General features: G+C 42.0%; 1 protein-coding gene across 8 annotated transcripts in view; it reads left to right on the top strand.

Moving 5' to 3' along the window:
• DACH1 (dachshund family transcription factor 1) overlaps window positions 1–16,673 on the top strand; it is a 510,801-nt gene that overhangs the window by 203,610 nt on the left and 290,518 nt on the right. For all 8 annotated transcript variants that reach the window (XM_073663956.1, XM_073663952.1, XM_073663951.1 and 5 more), the window contains exon 2: window positions 1,618–1,733. In XM_073663956.1, coding sequence (XP_073520057.1) covers window positions 1,618–1,733 — 116 coding nt within the window. The remainder of the gene's footprint in view (window positions 1–1,617; window positions 1,734–16,673) is intronic.

Here is a 16,673-nt window from a genome sequence, read left to right as displayed (position 1 = left end):
AGATCACTTATATGGTCTATAGAGTCCTACCATAGAATTGATATCTTCCATCAAGTTGATCTATTTATCTGAGGAGGGGGTTATATGCCAAAAAGTGATCTAATTGTTCTGAATAAAAGAAATGAAACATATTGATGATCATTGCCTTTTTGGCTTACATTGGAGGCATTCTTGTTTTTTTAATGCATTAATATGAAATTCATCTGAAAAATTAGTGGCATATTCGAGAACATGACTAATTATGGGTTTATCCTTCTCTAGATGATGGCTAGTGGAATGTATAATAATAGATGGCCATGGATGGATTCCTAATTATCCTGTGTTTTTCAGCCCCTAGTCTTACCTTCCAGAATTATTCTAGTTTAATGCAGTGACAAGGTTAATTGTAATGAATATAAACATTAATAAAATGAGTTACAAGTGTTCGGTAATGTTTTCATTGCACTTGCTGGTGTATGATGGAATTGATGTATTTCACATGCTTCACATTCCAAAGCACTGACAATATGTGCTACAAAGGGATACAGCACAGACTAAACTGAGACGAGTGATTTGTAAAATATGCCTGCAACTCCTTATGGCACTAATTTATAATAAGAATTCCCTTTGTACTCTCAGATTCTACAATCATATTTTTTTTGCATTATTGGTATCTATTTAAAAGCTACATAAATAATCTATAATTTGTAGAATACTAAAATGTACTATGTGTCCTTAATATTAATTTGTGCTAAGAATTAACAGTGCGGAATTTAGCTAAGGTTATACAACATAGCGTGCCATTGTGTAGTCATATGTTACAATACAATGGCTTGTATCACGTTGTGCCTTTGTTGCTTCGTCCTTTGAATACACCGTACAGAATAAAGCAATGACAATAAAATAAAGGAGAATAACGTCTTCCCACTCTAGGAGCGGGGAAAGGGGGAGAAGGGGTTAAACCATAACTTGACTAATCTTTAAATGACAAAAAATAAAGAAATTGTAAGACCTTTTCACACGTTAGATATGTATTGTCATTTATCATCTAGATATCAGGCTAGCAGTGCGAAGTAATAAAACATATCATCGAAAAATGTGCTATAGGTCTGAATCACTCTTTCATTCCACCTCCCAGCTAACTGTAGTATTAAATCAAACAAGCAGAACATTTCCTAAGGCAGCCATTGCCTTTTAATTTCCTGAAGAACCTTAAAATATCATTCATTACAAGTACTACACATATTTGGTTTTTAAAAGTCTCATAAATCAATAGCAGGCTGACTGTAATAATTATTACAAGTTAGTGCATAATTTTCATGCTGAAGGCTGCATGCAGAACTTTAGCATATGCAAACGAGGCAATTCAAACTGTGTATAGATATTAATATGAAGAAGCAGGTAACGAGGTACAGGCTATGAATTATGCATCAAGAGCGGCTGATCTTCAATGAGGAAAATGAATTCAGCATGTAATCTAATTAGTGATGGAAGTCTATTACATCTAACTGCAAAAGCAACCGTCCTTGAAACAAATTTATTTACAGTCCATGTTACCACTTGAAACAACTTCCAAATGATGTTTTAGGCAGTCTTTTAATTTCTTTTTTTTTTTTAAACTTCTCTCTTTACTTTCAGCTCCAGACCAGGAAGACCTCCAAAACGAACGCAGAGTGTAACCTCACCAGAGAATCCCCATATTATGCCCCACAGTGTGCCTGGCCTAATGTCCCCTGGGATGATCCCACCCACAGGTATTGTAGCATTTGTCTATTTCACAGTATGGTCACAGTATGAATGGAAGTCACCCAATCGTCTGCCATCTATAAACCAAAGAGAGAAGCAGCACTCTGTAAGCAATAAGACATATGCAAACATTGGATATGTGAAGTTTAATCTGCATTACTGCTATATAGAACATACTGATAAAAAGAGGGTATTTAGTGCACAAATTGGTCAATTCACGAAAGCCCACCAGCCATCATAAGGCAACCTTTCTCTGATGGGACCCTAACCATTTCTATCTGACAAAAGTCTACAAATTCATAGGGCATGTAGGCTGCAATGGTAATTATAAACAGCCATAGACTAATGGGAGAAGGGCTCAGTCAACTATTGAGGATACCAGTGCTGGTCAGTTTTTATCTATCTATCGATCGGTCGATCGATCTATCTATCTATCGCTCTGTCTGTCATCCATCCATCCATGTACCTATGTAACCATCTGTGTTTTAAAAAATCATCAAAAAACAGAGGATTCCTTAAAAGAACAAAAAAAATCCATATACTCACGAGGTAGATTCTCTGTGATCTGCTCTGGGAATGGCTTAACTTACCTAGAAATTAAAGATATGGGCATGTTGACCTTTATTTACTCTAAGATCTGTCATCATGAGAAAATAGGGACACCAACATACATACTGGATGTTATCCAGCCCTATATAATACTTATTTGTCCCTCTCGTTACACTGTATGTTTATTGAACACTATATTGAAGTCTAGGCTGTCGTAACCTCAGAGATTTAATTTATATTTATTATCATTTATAATTGCCAGTTTTCTCACCATGAGAATAGCTTATCTGTGTAATTTCCCAATGGCATCCATATAGGGAATGGTAATTAAAGGAGTTTTCCACCAGATGATATTGATGACTTTTCCTTGGCATAGGTCATCAATATCAGATCAGTAGGGTTGGACACTTTGAACCTCCACTCTACGGATAGGAGTGCCTATTTAAATAGGAGCTGATCTGCTGTACCTGGCAGCAGACACTAAAAGTTGTTGCGGAGCTGCAACTGTTTACATCTGTCTCTGCTGGCAAAGTGCTCTTCGTTGGGGTGCCATGTGTCCGATCGCCAATGATTTGGTATTGATGGCCTATCCAGGTGTCGACCACCCCACCAATTTACTATTGATGGTCTATCATCAATAACAAAGTGGTGGAGAATCCTTTAACATACGGCTCAATTAACTGGCCTAAGAGTCATAAAGTCATGGAGATGGAAAATATGTTGTGAAAGGAAATAACAAAGAGCAAAAAAAGCATTATGGAAAAATAGTGGACAAATCTAAAATCCATGCAGTGGCTGATTTTAATTCAAAATAGTTTTACATGAAAATTCTAAAAATAATAAACATTTTCTTACAATATTTATCATTGCCATGTGTATTTTACCCTTATATACGATAATATTTTATCAAAATTATTTCAGGTATTTTATAAGACTACGGCAAATTATATACACAAGAATCTGTACATTTACATTTTTAAACATATTTGTGGCACAGGCATCATAATTGGGCTCATTGGCTTCCAGCATAATATTCCCTACATTTAATTAACTATCTAGAGAGCTTAGAATAGCTGCGACTCACATTACTTCTCTGTGGATTGTCTTACAAAGCTATTGTTATTATTTCTTTCCACTGATGAGAAAGACATTTGCAATTGTTTACTCCAGATGCAGAAAATAACTTCATTGTGGTCAAACTGCTTTGTCTGTAACGAAATTATATTGAAGCTAATGACAAGTCCATCTTTCACTGCATGACTTAGATAAGTGTACACATTCCTCTCAAGAATACGTTCTAAAAATATGTCATGCTTTATGTAAAGAAACATTTCAGAACTACGCAGCGGCTTCCTTCCTAGTAACTAATCAAAAGAAAACATGGCTGTGTTACAGAAACATAACATGCTAATAAAAACTGCACATTATTCTTACTTCATGGATAAATATAAAAGAACATGCCACCGTCGACTCATTTTCTCCTCGTTACTATCATGGTAGATGTAACATGATAATTTATAAGTCATTCATGTTTTTTATTATTGTTTTCCCTTATTCTAAAAATAATGCATGATTTTACCCAAGTCCCACTCATGTGTCGTGTTGTAAGGGAATGTTTGACTGTAAGAAATAATCGTATAGTGTGCAGCAGAAAGTAGTGACAGATACCCAGGTATCATTGTTATATAGCTTACTGGATGTATTGAAAGATTTTTTTTTTTAAATATAAAGCCCTATACCTGTGTAAATCTACATGTAATATAGTGTAAGTGTATTATTATACTTACTGATCAGCATCTTTCCTGGTTTCCAGCGCGGGTCCGGTCCTTTTGGCACTCATGCACCTACAATTCTTAACCACCCGATCACACTAGGGTTTATGTGTGAGCCAGAAGTCACATTTACAATATAAGCCTATGGAGCCCCATTCTGATGCTTCATAGACCTACAGTGCTGGCCAAAAGTATTGGCACCCCCGCAATTCTGTCAGATAATACTCAGTTTCTTCCTGAAAATAATTGCAATCACAAATTCTTTGGTATTATTCTCTTCATTTAATTTGCTTGCAAGGAAAAAACACAAAAGAGAATGAAGCAAAAATCAAATCATTGATCATTTCACACAAAACTCCAAAAAAGGGCAGGACAAAAGTATTGGCACCCTCAGCCTAATACTTGGTTGCACAACCTTTAGCCAAAATAACTGCGAACAACCACTTCCGGTAACCATCAATCAGTTTCTTACAATGCTCTGCTGGAATTGTAGACCATTCTTCTTTGGAAAACTGCTCCAGGTCCCTGATATTTGAAGGGTGCCTTCTCCAAACTGCCATTTTGAGATCTCTCCACAGGTGTTTTATGGGATTCTGGTCTGAACTCATTGCTGGCCACCTTAGAAGTCTCCAGTGCTTTCTCTAAAACCATTTTATAGTGCTTTTGGAAGTGTGTTTTGGGTCATTGTCCTGCTGGAAGACCTATGAACTCTGAGGGAGACCCAGCTTTCTCACACTGGGCCCTACATTATGCTGCAAAATTTGTTGGTAGTCTTCAGACTTCATAATGCCATGCACACGGTCAAGCAGTCCAGTGCCAGAGGCAGCAAAGCAACCCCAAAACATTAGGGAACCTCCGCCATGTTTGACTGTAGGGACCGTGTTCTTTTCTTTGAATGCCTCTTTTTTTTTCCTGTAAACTCTGTGTTGATGCTTTTTCCCAAAAAGCTCTACTTTTGTTTCATCTGACCAGAGAACATTCTTCCAAAACGTTTTAGGCTTTCTCAGGTAAGTTTTGGCAAACTCCAGCCTGGCTTTTTTATGTCTCGGGGTAAGAAGTGGGGTCTTCCTGTTTATCCTACCATACAGTCCCTTTTCATTCAGACGCCGACAGATAGTACGGGTTGACACTGTTGTACCCTCGGACTGCAGGGCAGCTTGAACTTGTTTGGATGTTAGTTGAGGTTCTCTATCCACCATTCGCACAATCTTGCGTTGAAATCTCTCGTCAATTTTTCTTTTCCGTCCACACCTAGGGAGGTTAGCCACAGTGCCATGGGCTTTAAACTTCTTGATGACACTGCGCACGGAAGACACAGGATCATTCAGGTCTTTGGAGATGGACTTGTAGCCTTGAGATTGCTCATGCTTCCTCACAATTTGGTTTCTCAAGTCCTCAGACAGTTCTTTGGTCTTCTTTCTTTTCTCCATGCTCAATGTGGTACACACAAGGACACAGGACAGAGGTTGAGTCAACTTTAATCCATGTTAACTGTCTGCAAGTGTGATTTAGTTATTGCCAACACCTGTTATGTGCCACAGGTAAGTTACAGGTGCTGTTAATTACATGAATTAGAGAAGCATCACATGATTTTTCAAAGGGTGCCAATACTTTTGTCCACCCCCTTTTTTAGGTTTGGTGTGGAATTATATCCAATTTGGCTTTAGGACAATTCTTTTTGTGTTTTTTTCATTGAAGACAAATTAAATGAAGAGAATAATGCCAAAGAAGTTGTGATTGCAATCATTTTCAGGAAGAAACTGAGTATTATCTGACAGAATTACAGGGGTGCCAATACTTTTGGCCAGCACTGTACATTGTAAAAGCGACTTCACGTCACGTGACCCAGAAGAGATCCGGAGCGGCGCTGGAAACCGGGGAAGAGGATTGAGTATATTGCAACACTTAGACTACACTACATATCCAGTGGGTACGGAAAGTATTCAGACCCTTTTGAATTTTTCACTCTTTGTTTCATTGCAGCCATTTGGTAAATTCTAAAAAGTTAATTTTTTTTTCTCATTAAAATATACTCTGCACCCCATCTTGACTGAAAAGAAACATAAATATAGAAATTTTTGCAAATTTATTAAAAAAGAAAAACTGAAATATCACATGGTCATAAGTATTCAGACCCTTTGCTCAGCATTGAGTAGAAGCACCCTTTTGAGCTAGTACAGCCATGAGTCTTCTTGGGAATGATGCAACAAGTTTATCTCACCTTGGATTTGGGGATCCTCTGCCATTCTTCCTTGCTGACCCTCTCCAGTTCCATCAGGTTGGATGGTGAACGTTGGTGGACAGCCTTTTTCTGGTCTCTCCAGAGATGTTTAATTCGGTTTAGGTCAGGGCTCTTGCTGGGCCAGTCAAGAATGGTCACAGAGTTGTTCTAAAGCCACTCCTTTGTTATTTTAGCTGTGTGCTTAGGGTCCTTGTCTTGTTGGAAAGTGACCCATCAGCCAAGTCTGAGGTCCAGAGCACTCTGGAAGAGGTTTTCATCCAGGATATCTCTGTACTTGGCCGCATTCATGTTTCCTTCAATTGCAACCAGTCGTCCTGTCCCTGCAGCTGAAAAACACCCCCATGGGATGATGCTGCCACCACCATGTTTCACTGTTGGGATTGTATTGGGCAGGTGATGAACAGTGTCTGGTTTCCTCCACACATACCGCTTAGAATTATTGCCAAAAAGTTCTATCTTCGTCTCATCAGACCAGAGAATTTTATTTCTCATAGTCTGGGAGTCCTTCATGTGTTTTTGAGCAAACTCTATGTAGGCTTTCATATGTCTTGCACTTAGGAGAGGCTTCCGTCGGGCCACTGTGCCATAAAAGCCCAACTGGTGGAGGGCTGCAGTGATAGTTGACTTTGTGGAACTTTCTCTCATCTCCCTACTGCATCTCTGGAGCTCAGCCACAGTGATCTTGGGGTTCTTCTTTACCTCTCTCATCAAGGCTCTTCTCCCATGATTGCTCAGTTTGGCTGGATGGCCAGGTCTAGGAAGACTTCTGGTGGTCCCAAACTTCTTCCATTTAAGAATTATGGAGGTCACTGTGCTCTTAGGAACCTTGAGTAATGCAGAAATTCTTTTGTAACCTTGGCCAGATTTGTGCCTTGCCACAATCCGGTCTCTGAGCTCCTTGGGCAGTTCCTATGAGCTCCTGATTCTCATTTGGCTGACATGCACTGTGAGCTGTGAGGTCTTATATAAACAGGTGTGTGTCTTTCCAAATCAAGTCCTATCAGTTTAATTAAACACAGCTGGACTCCAATGAAGGAGTAGAACCATCTCAAGGAGGATAACAAGGAAATGGACAGCATGTGACTTAAATATGAGTGTCTGAGCAAAGGGTCTGAATACTTATGACCATGGGATATTTTAGTTTTTCTTTTTAAATAAATTTGCAAAAATTTCTACATTTCTTGTTTTTTTCAGTCAAGATGGGGTGCAGAGTGTACTTTAGTGAGAAAAAAATGAACTTTTTAGAATTTATCAAATGGCTGCAATGAAAGAAAGAGTGAAAAATGTAAAGGGGTCTGAATACTTTCCGTACCCACTGTACCTTTACATAGTTTAAGGCAATAAAAAGTTTCGTGGGAATGCTTCTTTAAGTAGCTAGATTTGACTTTACTAAAATTTATGTGCCCCCACATGCATGAAATGGACACATCTTGACAACGTCTATTCAAATGAACTTTTAGGATATAGGAACATCATAGAGGAAGGACCCATGAACCCGATCAGAAAGCTACTTATTAAAGCTAGAACTTCCATACATGGCATAGTGAAGTAACTCTTTGTAACCTTTTGTTACTACCATGTTTCAAATTGGCTTTGGTAAACCATATCCGTTTGAAATTAAAAGAAGGAGTACTTATTGAAAGGGTTTGTCCCACAAACAAAGAAAATTTTAATTAATAGATCTTGGAATAAAAATAAGTTCCACAATTGGTTGTGTTAAAAAAATGTTCCTGTGCTGAGATAATCTTATAAATGTTCCCCTGCTGTGTACTGTGCAATGGCTGTGTCTGACCATACAGGTACATGGTCTGATCATACCACATCTCCTGGGCAAGGGAGGAAGCAAATGAGAGTACACAGACAGGACAGCATGGGATAGCAGTTTACTCTGTTTATGTTTTAAACAAGCAGGGAAATGTTTTACCTCACAGAAAGAATCTGCTGCAATCCCGTGCTGTAATGTCTGTATACTCATTTTCTCCCCTTCCTGCCCAGGAGATGTGGTATGATCAGAACATGTTCCTGCACGGTCAGACACAACGATTACACAGGACACAGCAGGGGCACATTTATAAGATTATCTCAGCACAGGAACTTTTTTATTAACACATCAAATTGTGGAACTTATTATTATTTCAACATCTATCGATTAAATTGTACTTTGTTCATGGGACAACCCTTTAAAGTAATTTTATTGTTAACAAATGTACTTCTTTAGAATGTTGAGCAGAACTGTGTAAACTACAAGAATAATGCATTGATAGAGATGAGTAAATCTGTGAAATTGTGTCTACATTTTAAAAATGGTGGAATTTTCTTCTCTAAAGAATCCCTTTTCCGGTCCAGGTGTGTTGTTAACACTGGAGGGATTTACACTTTAAGTTGGTTGTCTTACACGCTTACCTGGTGGGTGTTCGGCCGCAGTCTTCATGGCTGCACCGCGGACCCCGGGGTTCGGTTGCATATCATTTTAATAAAGTTGTTGCAACCGTCCCCCTATCACCAGTGCTCAGTAAATGATTGGTTAATTAGTGGGTGTGTATAAAAAGAAACCCAGCACCCCAGATCTTCACTTGAACTGCAACTTGAGCTCTGACAACATGCCAAAAATCCACCCTGCAACCAAAGCCTTGATTATCTAGAGGCTGAAGACCAGATCCACTGCAGAGGTGGCTGGCACCTTTAATGTGTCTCAGTGTCAAGTACAAAGAATTAAAAAAAGATTTGAAGAGACTGGAGATGTGTTTGACAAGCCCAGGTCCTGCGGACCCCGCAAGACAACTGCTCAGGAGGAACATTTGTTGGTTAGAAAATCCAAACCAAGCCCCTCTTCCACTGCAGCACAGCTCCAACAGACCTGGTCACCTCAAGTCCCTGTGTCAACTAGAACAGTTTGTAGGATTCTGTCTCGAAATGGCCTCCATGGCCGAATCAGTGCCCAGAAGCCAGCACTAAACAAAAGGAAAATAAAAATCCGTGTGGCATTTGCAAAGTCCCACAGCCTGCTAAACAGATGGACGCTGGAAAAGTGGCAGAAGGTGGATTTCTCTAATGAATCTTCAGTAGAATTACACCACAGCCGCCGCAAATACTGCAGGAGACCTACTAGAGCCCGTATGGATCCAAAATACACCCAGAAAACAGTTAAATTTGGTGGTGGAAAGATCATGGTCTGGGGTTACATTCAGTATTGGGGTGTGCGAAACATTTGCAAGGTGGAAGGCAATATCAATAGCCTAAAATATCAAGAAGTATTAGCTACCTCTTACACTGCAAATCATAAAAGGGGTCAAATTCTGCAGCAGGATGGTGCTCCATCTCATACATCCATCTCTACAACAAAGTTCCTCCAGGCGAAAAAGATCATGGTGCTCAAGGACTGGCCAGCCCAGTCACCAGACATGAACATCATTGAGCATGTTTGGGGTAGGATGAAAGAGGAAGCTTGGAAGACAAAACCAAAGAATCTAGATGAACTCTGGAAGGCATGTAAGACTGCATTCTTTGCTATGTCTGATGACTTCATTAATAAATTTTATGAATCATTGTTGAACCGCATGGATGCAGTCCTTCATGCTCATGGAAGTCACACAAAATATTAAATATGACTCTAATAGCACCACAACTTCATTCACCAATGTTATTCAATATATATTTGTATTTTAAGATAATTATTTGCTTGAATATCACATTACTTTCTGTGGGCGACAAAACTTTTGTCTTGCAAAAATCTGACCATTCTGTGTTCATTAAATGATCAATATTTCAGCATTGATGCCAATTTATTTTCTTAACCTAAACCAAATTTGGGAGGGTTTCAGCTTTCAAAAGAGTAATTTATAAAACCAATGGATGAATTTAACGTCAGGTTATAAGCTTTTATTTACATAACATGGATAAGCGACATAACTTCTGTCAGGGAGTGTAGTGGCTGGAAAAAAGATAACCTATACTTTATACAAATCTGTTTCTTTATATACAGCAAATATGGCTCCATGAACAAACTGGAAATTTACGTTTTGTAAAGAGGCAACACATTTTCATTAGTTTGCTCATCGCTTACAAATTCTGTTGGCAGCTTGTCTACAATAATGAACATTATTATTACTATAATAACATTTTTTATTTAATACAAATATATATAATTAATAACAGTGTTACAATATACAATAATTACCTTCACCTATGTAAACAGTCACCAACAGAGAAATCTCTTATATTTCTGACAGAAAACCCATCCACCCCATTTTATTCTAAAAGTGGGAGCTACAGCGGTGCTTGAAAGTTTGTGAATCATTTAGAATTTTCCATATGTCTGCATAAATTTGACATAAAACGACATCATATTTTCCCACAAGTCCTAAAAATAAATAATGAGAACCAAGTCAAACAAATAAGTAAAAAATATTAGACTTTGTATTTTATTTTGAGGAAAATGGTCCACTATCACATGTCTTTGAGTGGCAAAAAGATTAGCAGATAATTTGAAGGTGAAATTAGAATCTGATGGTTTCAATCAATCGGATGACAATCAGGTATAAGTGGGCAACCCATTTTATTTAAGAACAGAGATGTATCAAAGTGTGATCTTCACGAAACATGTTTATGGAAATGTATCATGACGCGAACAAAGAAGATTTCTGAGGCCCTCAGAAAATGAGTTGTTGATTAGTGTTGAGCCACCCCCGTAGTGTTCGAGTTCGGTTCGGTTCGTCGAACACCCGTGTGTTCGCCGAACTGTTCGTCGAACTGTTCGTCGAACACCTTCGAACACCGTTAAAACCAATGGCAGGCAAACAAAAACACATAGAAACACATAGAAAACACCTTCAAAGGTGTCCAAAAGCTGACAAACTGCTCAGAAGACATAACTAACACATGGAAAAGTGACAAGTACATATAGTCATGCGAAAATAAAAAAGGTGGAGGAGTAAAAGGAGGGGGAGACACAGATATAGGCATGTCATGCCCTTCTAAAATCCAAAAAGTGAGAAGCCGACACGGCCAGTCCGCTCCTGCCCGTGCCACCTCCGTGTCGCCGGGTTTGTGCCAGAGCCGCGGTGAACCCTGATGGCCAGCCCCCCTCTCCCAATACTGGTGCCTGTCCGCTGGTGGGTCGAGCGAGCCCCCCTGTGGTGGAGGCAGCTCTAAGCTTTTTAATTTAAATTGTCTCTCTAATTTGAATGAATACACTTTAAATCCATTTACAAGGATCTATTGGAGGGTAAGTCTCATGCCAGCAGCCGCGTAATTCCAGCTCCAGTAGCGTCCACTAAAGCTGCTGCAGTTAAAAAGCTTTTATAAGGATCGAGCTCGGCTGTCCACCGCAAGGCATCCTACTGCCAGTCCCAGCCCCTATGCCTTGAGGTGCCTCCTGATGCTCTTCACTGAGTATCCCGTGGTCCCGAAGCATTTCCTTTGAAAAAATGAAGTGTTCAAACTACAGGTGGTGTAGGTTGCTTAACAGCCGGGATAATCCGCTGACTAGCAGACCCTGCTACTAGGCACAAAGTATTTCCTGGGCTAGATGCAGTTAAAAATTTGTAATTAGATACTCTCGTTGGATGCTGAGAAAGCATTCCATAGAGTCTCCTGGCACGCCATATATGATTCTCTTAAAAAGCTTGGGGTAGGGGTCTAGGGGACCCTTTTATAGCCAAAATCACGGCCCTGTATCGCAATACGTTACCTAGGCTGAAGATAAATGGAACTGTAGCACCCTGAGGGCTCGGTTGCTACAGAGGTATTGCACCTCACCCAGAGGTGTGATATCTCACTCTCAGGTAAGGATGTAGTGTGGATCAGGACCCGACACCTGCATGCATTACACCACATTGCCGTGGGGCAGGGCGACCAATATGCCCCTGAGATGGGCACGACAGTCCCTGTCCCTGGCTGGAGTGGGGGGAGGGAACACTGAGGAAGGGGAACCCTGTAGTGCAGGAGCAGGGAGGAAGCAGTTCCTGGGTGCATTGAGAAGGGAGTACAAAAGGTGGGCACCATCTTAGTTCAGTGCAGAGAAGTCTGAGCAGAAGTGGCAGGGAGCAGGGGCTCTGCATGAGCTCTGCTCCGGAGGCGGGCCTAGTAACAGAGGCCCAGGCCTGGAAGAGGGAGAAGGAAGGAAGAGGAGCGGAGAAGGCTCCAGGAACGAGGAACGAAGGGATCTCAGGGGTGCGGACGGGCGAGTCGCCACCGCACGCCAGAATCCACCTGCGTGGAGGGGTCAGGCCAAAGGGGGAGACCGGTCCCCGAAACTAGTGGAGGCAGGAAACGACCCTCAGCTAGAAACAGGAGGCTGTGACATTTTATGTGGCGCAGCCCCTCGCTACACCCGCTAGGAAGGCACCACATAGGGTCAGGGAAACTGGCGCCAAGTTTACCAAGAGGAGGCCCGAGGCAGCCGGACAGAAGGGTTGGTAAGAAAGGCCAGACAAAGGACACACAAAGGGGGTCCTGTGAAGCGCTCCAAAGTTATCTGGGAGTTGTCTGAGCCCCTCACCTGGTGAGCACAGTACGACGTGGGCAGCCGTTACCTGCAGACGTGGTCTGGATAATAAGAACTGTGAGTAAAGGCCCTGGACTGCATCACTGACTCTGTGTCATTACTGCTGCTGCCCTGCACCATCACCCCCATCCTCCGCATACACTGCCCTGAGGCTATACTCCTCCTGTGGGGAGTTATGCTACGCTCTGCTGCACCCACAACACCAGCCTCAGCGGTCTGCCCTGGAGCGGCGGTTCACTCTGACCGCAATCCACGGGTGGCGTAGTCGGACATTTAAACATCAAAACCACATAAATAGTTCCGCCACTGGTTTGACCGCCCTGAGCCACGGAACCGGGTTGCCGCCACGGAGACTACAACCACCAGCATCCACCAAAAAGGGTCCGGCTCCGGGTGTCCCAAGGCCCAGGGGGCGCGTCAGAACATTTTCATCACCTTTCACAATCACCAATGGCACAAGGCAGGGATGTTCTCTGTCCCCTCTCTTATACATCCTAGTGACGGAGCACCTGCTCTCATCAATTCGCCATAACCCCAATATTAGGTGGATTGAGGTGGGAGGCACCGAGTACAAGTGCTCTCTATTTGCTGATGATGTCCTAGTATATATCACTCAATCACATATATCCATCCATGCTGTTATGGCTGAAATAGATCACTTTGTTACATGGTCAAATTTTAAAATCAATGCAGCGAAGTCTGAGGCCCTCGATGTCTCCCTCCCCAAATCCATATAGGATTCCATCCAGTCCAACTTTCCCTTTGCCTGGCCCTCACAGGGTATCAAATACTTAGGAATTCCTATTCATAGAGACCTCTCCCATCTATGTTATCTTAATTTTGGGCCCTTTATTGAACAACTCCATACAGACCACGGTTGGCAAGTTAGAACTGTAAGATTCACTACGTGAACCACTGGTGTTTTGTGGAAAAGCACATGTACACTGTGTTCCAAATTATTATGCAAAAAGTGTTTAGGAGTGATAAGGGAAGAATTTGTTTGTTTGTCAGTTAAACTCATTGATGGTGATGTGTGTCAGGGCTCTTTATATCACTGTAAGCAATTGCAGACACCAGTGCTAATTAGTTTGGCAGGTGTGTCCAATGAAAGGCAAGACTACTTAAGAAGGCTCTCTCACATTATTCCGCAGCCTACATTTTCTGCCAAAATGGGAAAGAAAAAGGATGTGTCGGCTGCTGAGAAGCAACAAATTGTGGAGTGTTTAGGTCAAGGCATGACTACAATCAACATTGTGCGATGATCAGGATGAAGTGTCTTGGCAATCAAGAAGTATGTAGCTGATTCACAGTACACACGTGTGCGTGCTGATAAGGGCAAATTGAGGACTCTTTCCTACAGGCAATTACGTCAGGTTGAAAGAGCAGCGGCAAAAAAGCCTTGTCATAGCAGCAGACAAGTTTTTGAAGCTGCTTGTGCCTCCAACGTCCCCCGAACAAGATGCAGGGTCCTTCAGAGGTTTGCAGCTGTGCATACGCCATCCTGTCGACCTCCTCTATTCACTTCACACAAGCAGAAACGGCTCCAGTGGGCCAAACATTACATGAAGACTGATTTCAAAACTGTTTTGTTCACGGATGAGTGCCGTGCAGCGCTCGATGGTCCAGATGGATGGAGTGGAGGATGGCTGGTTGATGGACACCCCACGCAAACACGGCTACAGCGCCAACAAGGAGGAGGTGGAGTAATGTTTTGGGCTGGAATCATGGGGAGAGAGATTGTCAGCCCCTTTAGGATCCCTGAAGGCGCTAAAGATGAACTCCATAATGTATGTGGATTTTCTCAAACAGCACTTCCTGCCATGGTTCAAGAAGAAGAACCGTGTATTTCACAGCAAGATCATTTTTCTGCATGATAATGCACCATCTCATGCTGCACATAAAACATCTGCATCTCTGGCTGATATGGGCATAAAAGGGGACAAACTTATGGTGTGACCCCTATGCTCCCCTGACCTCTACCCCATTCAGAACCTTTGGAGCATCATTAAAAGGAGTGTCTATGATGGCGGGAGGCAGTTCACATCTAAGCAACAGCTCTGTGAGGGTATTCTGTCCTCATGCAAAACAATTGAAGCAGAAACCATCCAAAACCTGACAAATTCAATGGACGAGAGAGTTCAGAGGCTCCTTTCGAACAAGAGGTCCTATGTGAAAATGTAACATCACCTAGAATAAAGTTTTGAGTTGAAAAATGTTTGATTTCAGTTTCTAACAACCTGCTAATGCTTATAATTTCAAAAATGACCATTTTTTTGGTCTTTATTAAAATGAAAAGGTTGATCGAAAAGTTTGGGGGATCTAAGAGTGTGGCAACCCAGTAGTCATGATTACTTCGAATTCTGACAATATGAGGGTCATGCTGCAGGTAGTGCAGCAAGAAGGCACTTATGTGTCTTGCGCATCTCGGAGCCCCAAAATTATTTTCCGGGCTAGATGCAGCTAAAAATTATTTTTAATTTTAAATCTGGTGGAGCTTATTATAGATGGCCTAATAGGATCAGTGCTGGACACTGCTACAAAGCCCAAATTATTTTCCAGTCAAGATACAGATAAACATGATTAGTAATTTGAAAGCTTAAAACGGTTGGTAGGGTGATTTTAAACAATCATCAAGCTTTTACTCTCCCCAGGATGACACAGGGGTAGAAAAGTCGTTTCGGATCCATGATTTGTTCATCTTTATGAACGTGAGTCTGTCTACATTATCAGTGGAGAGCCGCGTGCGCTTATCTGTCAGCACACCACCAGCAGCGCTGAACACACGTTCAGACAGAACGCTGGCTGCGGGGCATGACAAGATCTCCAAGGCGTAAGTGGCTAGCTCCGGCCATTTATCCAGATTGGAAGCCCAAAAAGAGCAAGGGTCCAGTGACACAGTCGTGGCTTCAATGTTTACTTGGAGATACTCCTGTACCATCGTCTCTAGGCGTTGACTATGTGTCAGACTTCTTGTCTCCTGTGGCCTTGCAAAGGATGGGCTAAAAAAGTGGTGAAATGATTCCGCAAAATTGATGTTACCACCAGATACTGTGGTTCTGTTACGGTTTGAGTGCTGAACACTTGACGGTCCCACGGTTGGCAAGTTGGAACTGTGAGATTCACTACGTGCACCACTGGTATTTTGTGGAAAAGCACATGTAAGATTCTGCAACAGTCTCTGCTGATACTCCTGCATGCGTGCATCCCTTTCTATGGCAGGAATAATTTCTGCAAATTTACTTTTGTACCGGGGATCTAACAGTGTGGCAACCCAGTAGTCAGGATTATTTCTAATTCTCACAATTCGAGGGTCATGTTGCAGGTAGTGCAGCAAGAAGGCACTCATGTGTGTTGCGCATCCAGGAGCACCAAGTCCCTGTTGTGTTGGTGGCGAGGTAACAATCATGCTTCCTTCCTCTGTCCTCTCCCCCCAACCTCGCACAACAGAAATGTGATCAAGGTCTCCCTCATCTGATGAGTCTTCCATCAGTTCGTCCTCCACTTCTTCCTGGGCTCCTGCACCTTCCTCACTAGTTTGGCTGCTACCATGTGCCCTGGTAAAACCATCTCCCCCACCCTCACATGCCTGCCGCCTTGGTGCTGCCGACCGTCTGGACCTTGCAGATGTTAGCCCTTCCGCATACAACTCCTCCTCCTCTACTTCCTCCACCTCCTCTTGTGCCACCACCTGACTCCGAATTCTGTTTAACATGTGCTCCAGCATGTAAATCACCGGAATAGTCATGCTGATAATGGCATCGTCAGCACTAAACATCTTCGTCGCCATTTCAATACTGTGCAGAAGGGTGCATAGGTCCCTGATCTGAGACCACTCCTCCAGCGTGATTTGCCCCACCTCTGAATCTCGTTGGCCCAGGCT

Source organism: Phyllobates terribilis, unplaced genomic scaffold (genome assembly GCF_046119375.1).
Source record: "Phyllobates terribilis strain yellow unplaced genomic scaffold, ASM4611937v1 Scaffold_2__4_contigs__length_985480577, whole genome shotgun sequence".
Classification (NCBI taxonomy): Eukaryota; Metazoa; Chordata; class Amphibia; order Anura; family Dendrobatidae; genus Phyllobates; species Phyllobates terribilis.
The sequence above is the reverse complement of the archived record's forward strand: the minus strand, read 5'-3'. Positions and strand labels throughout refer to the sequence as shown.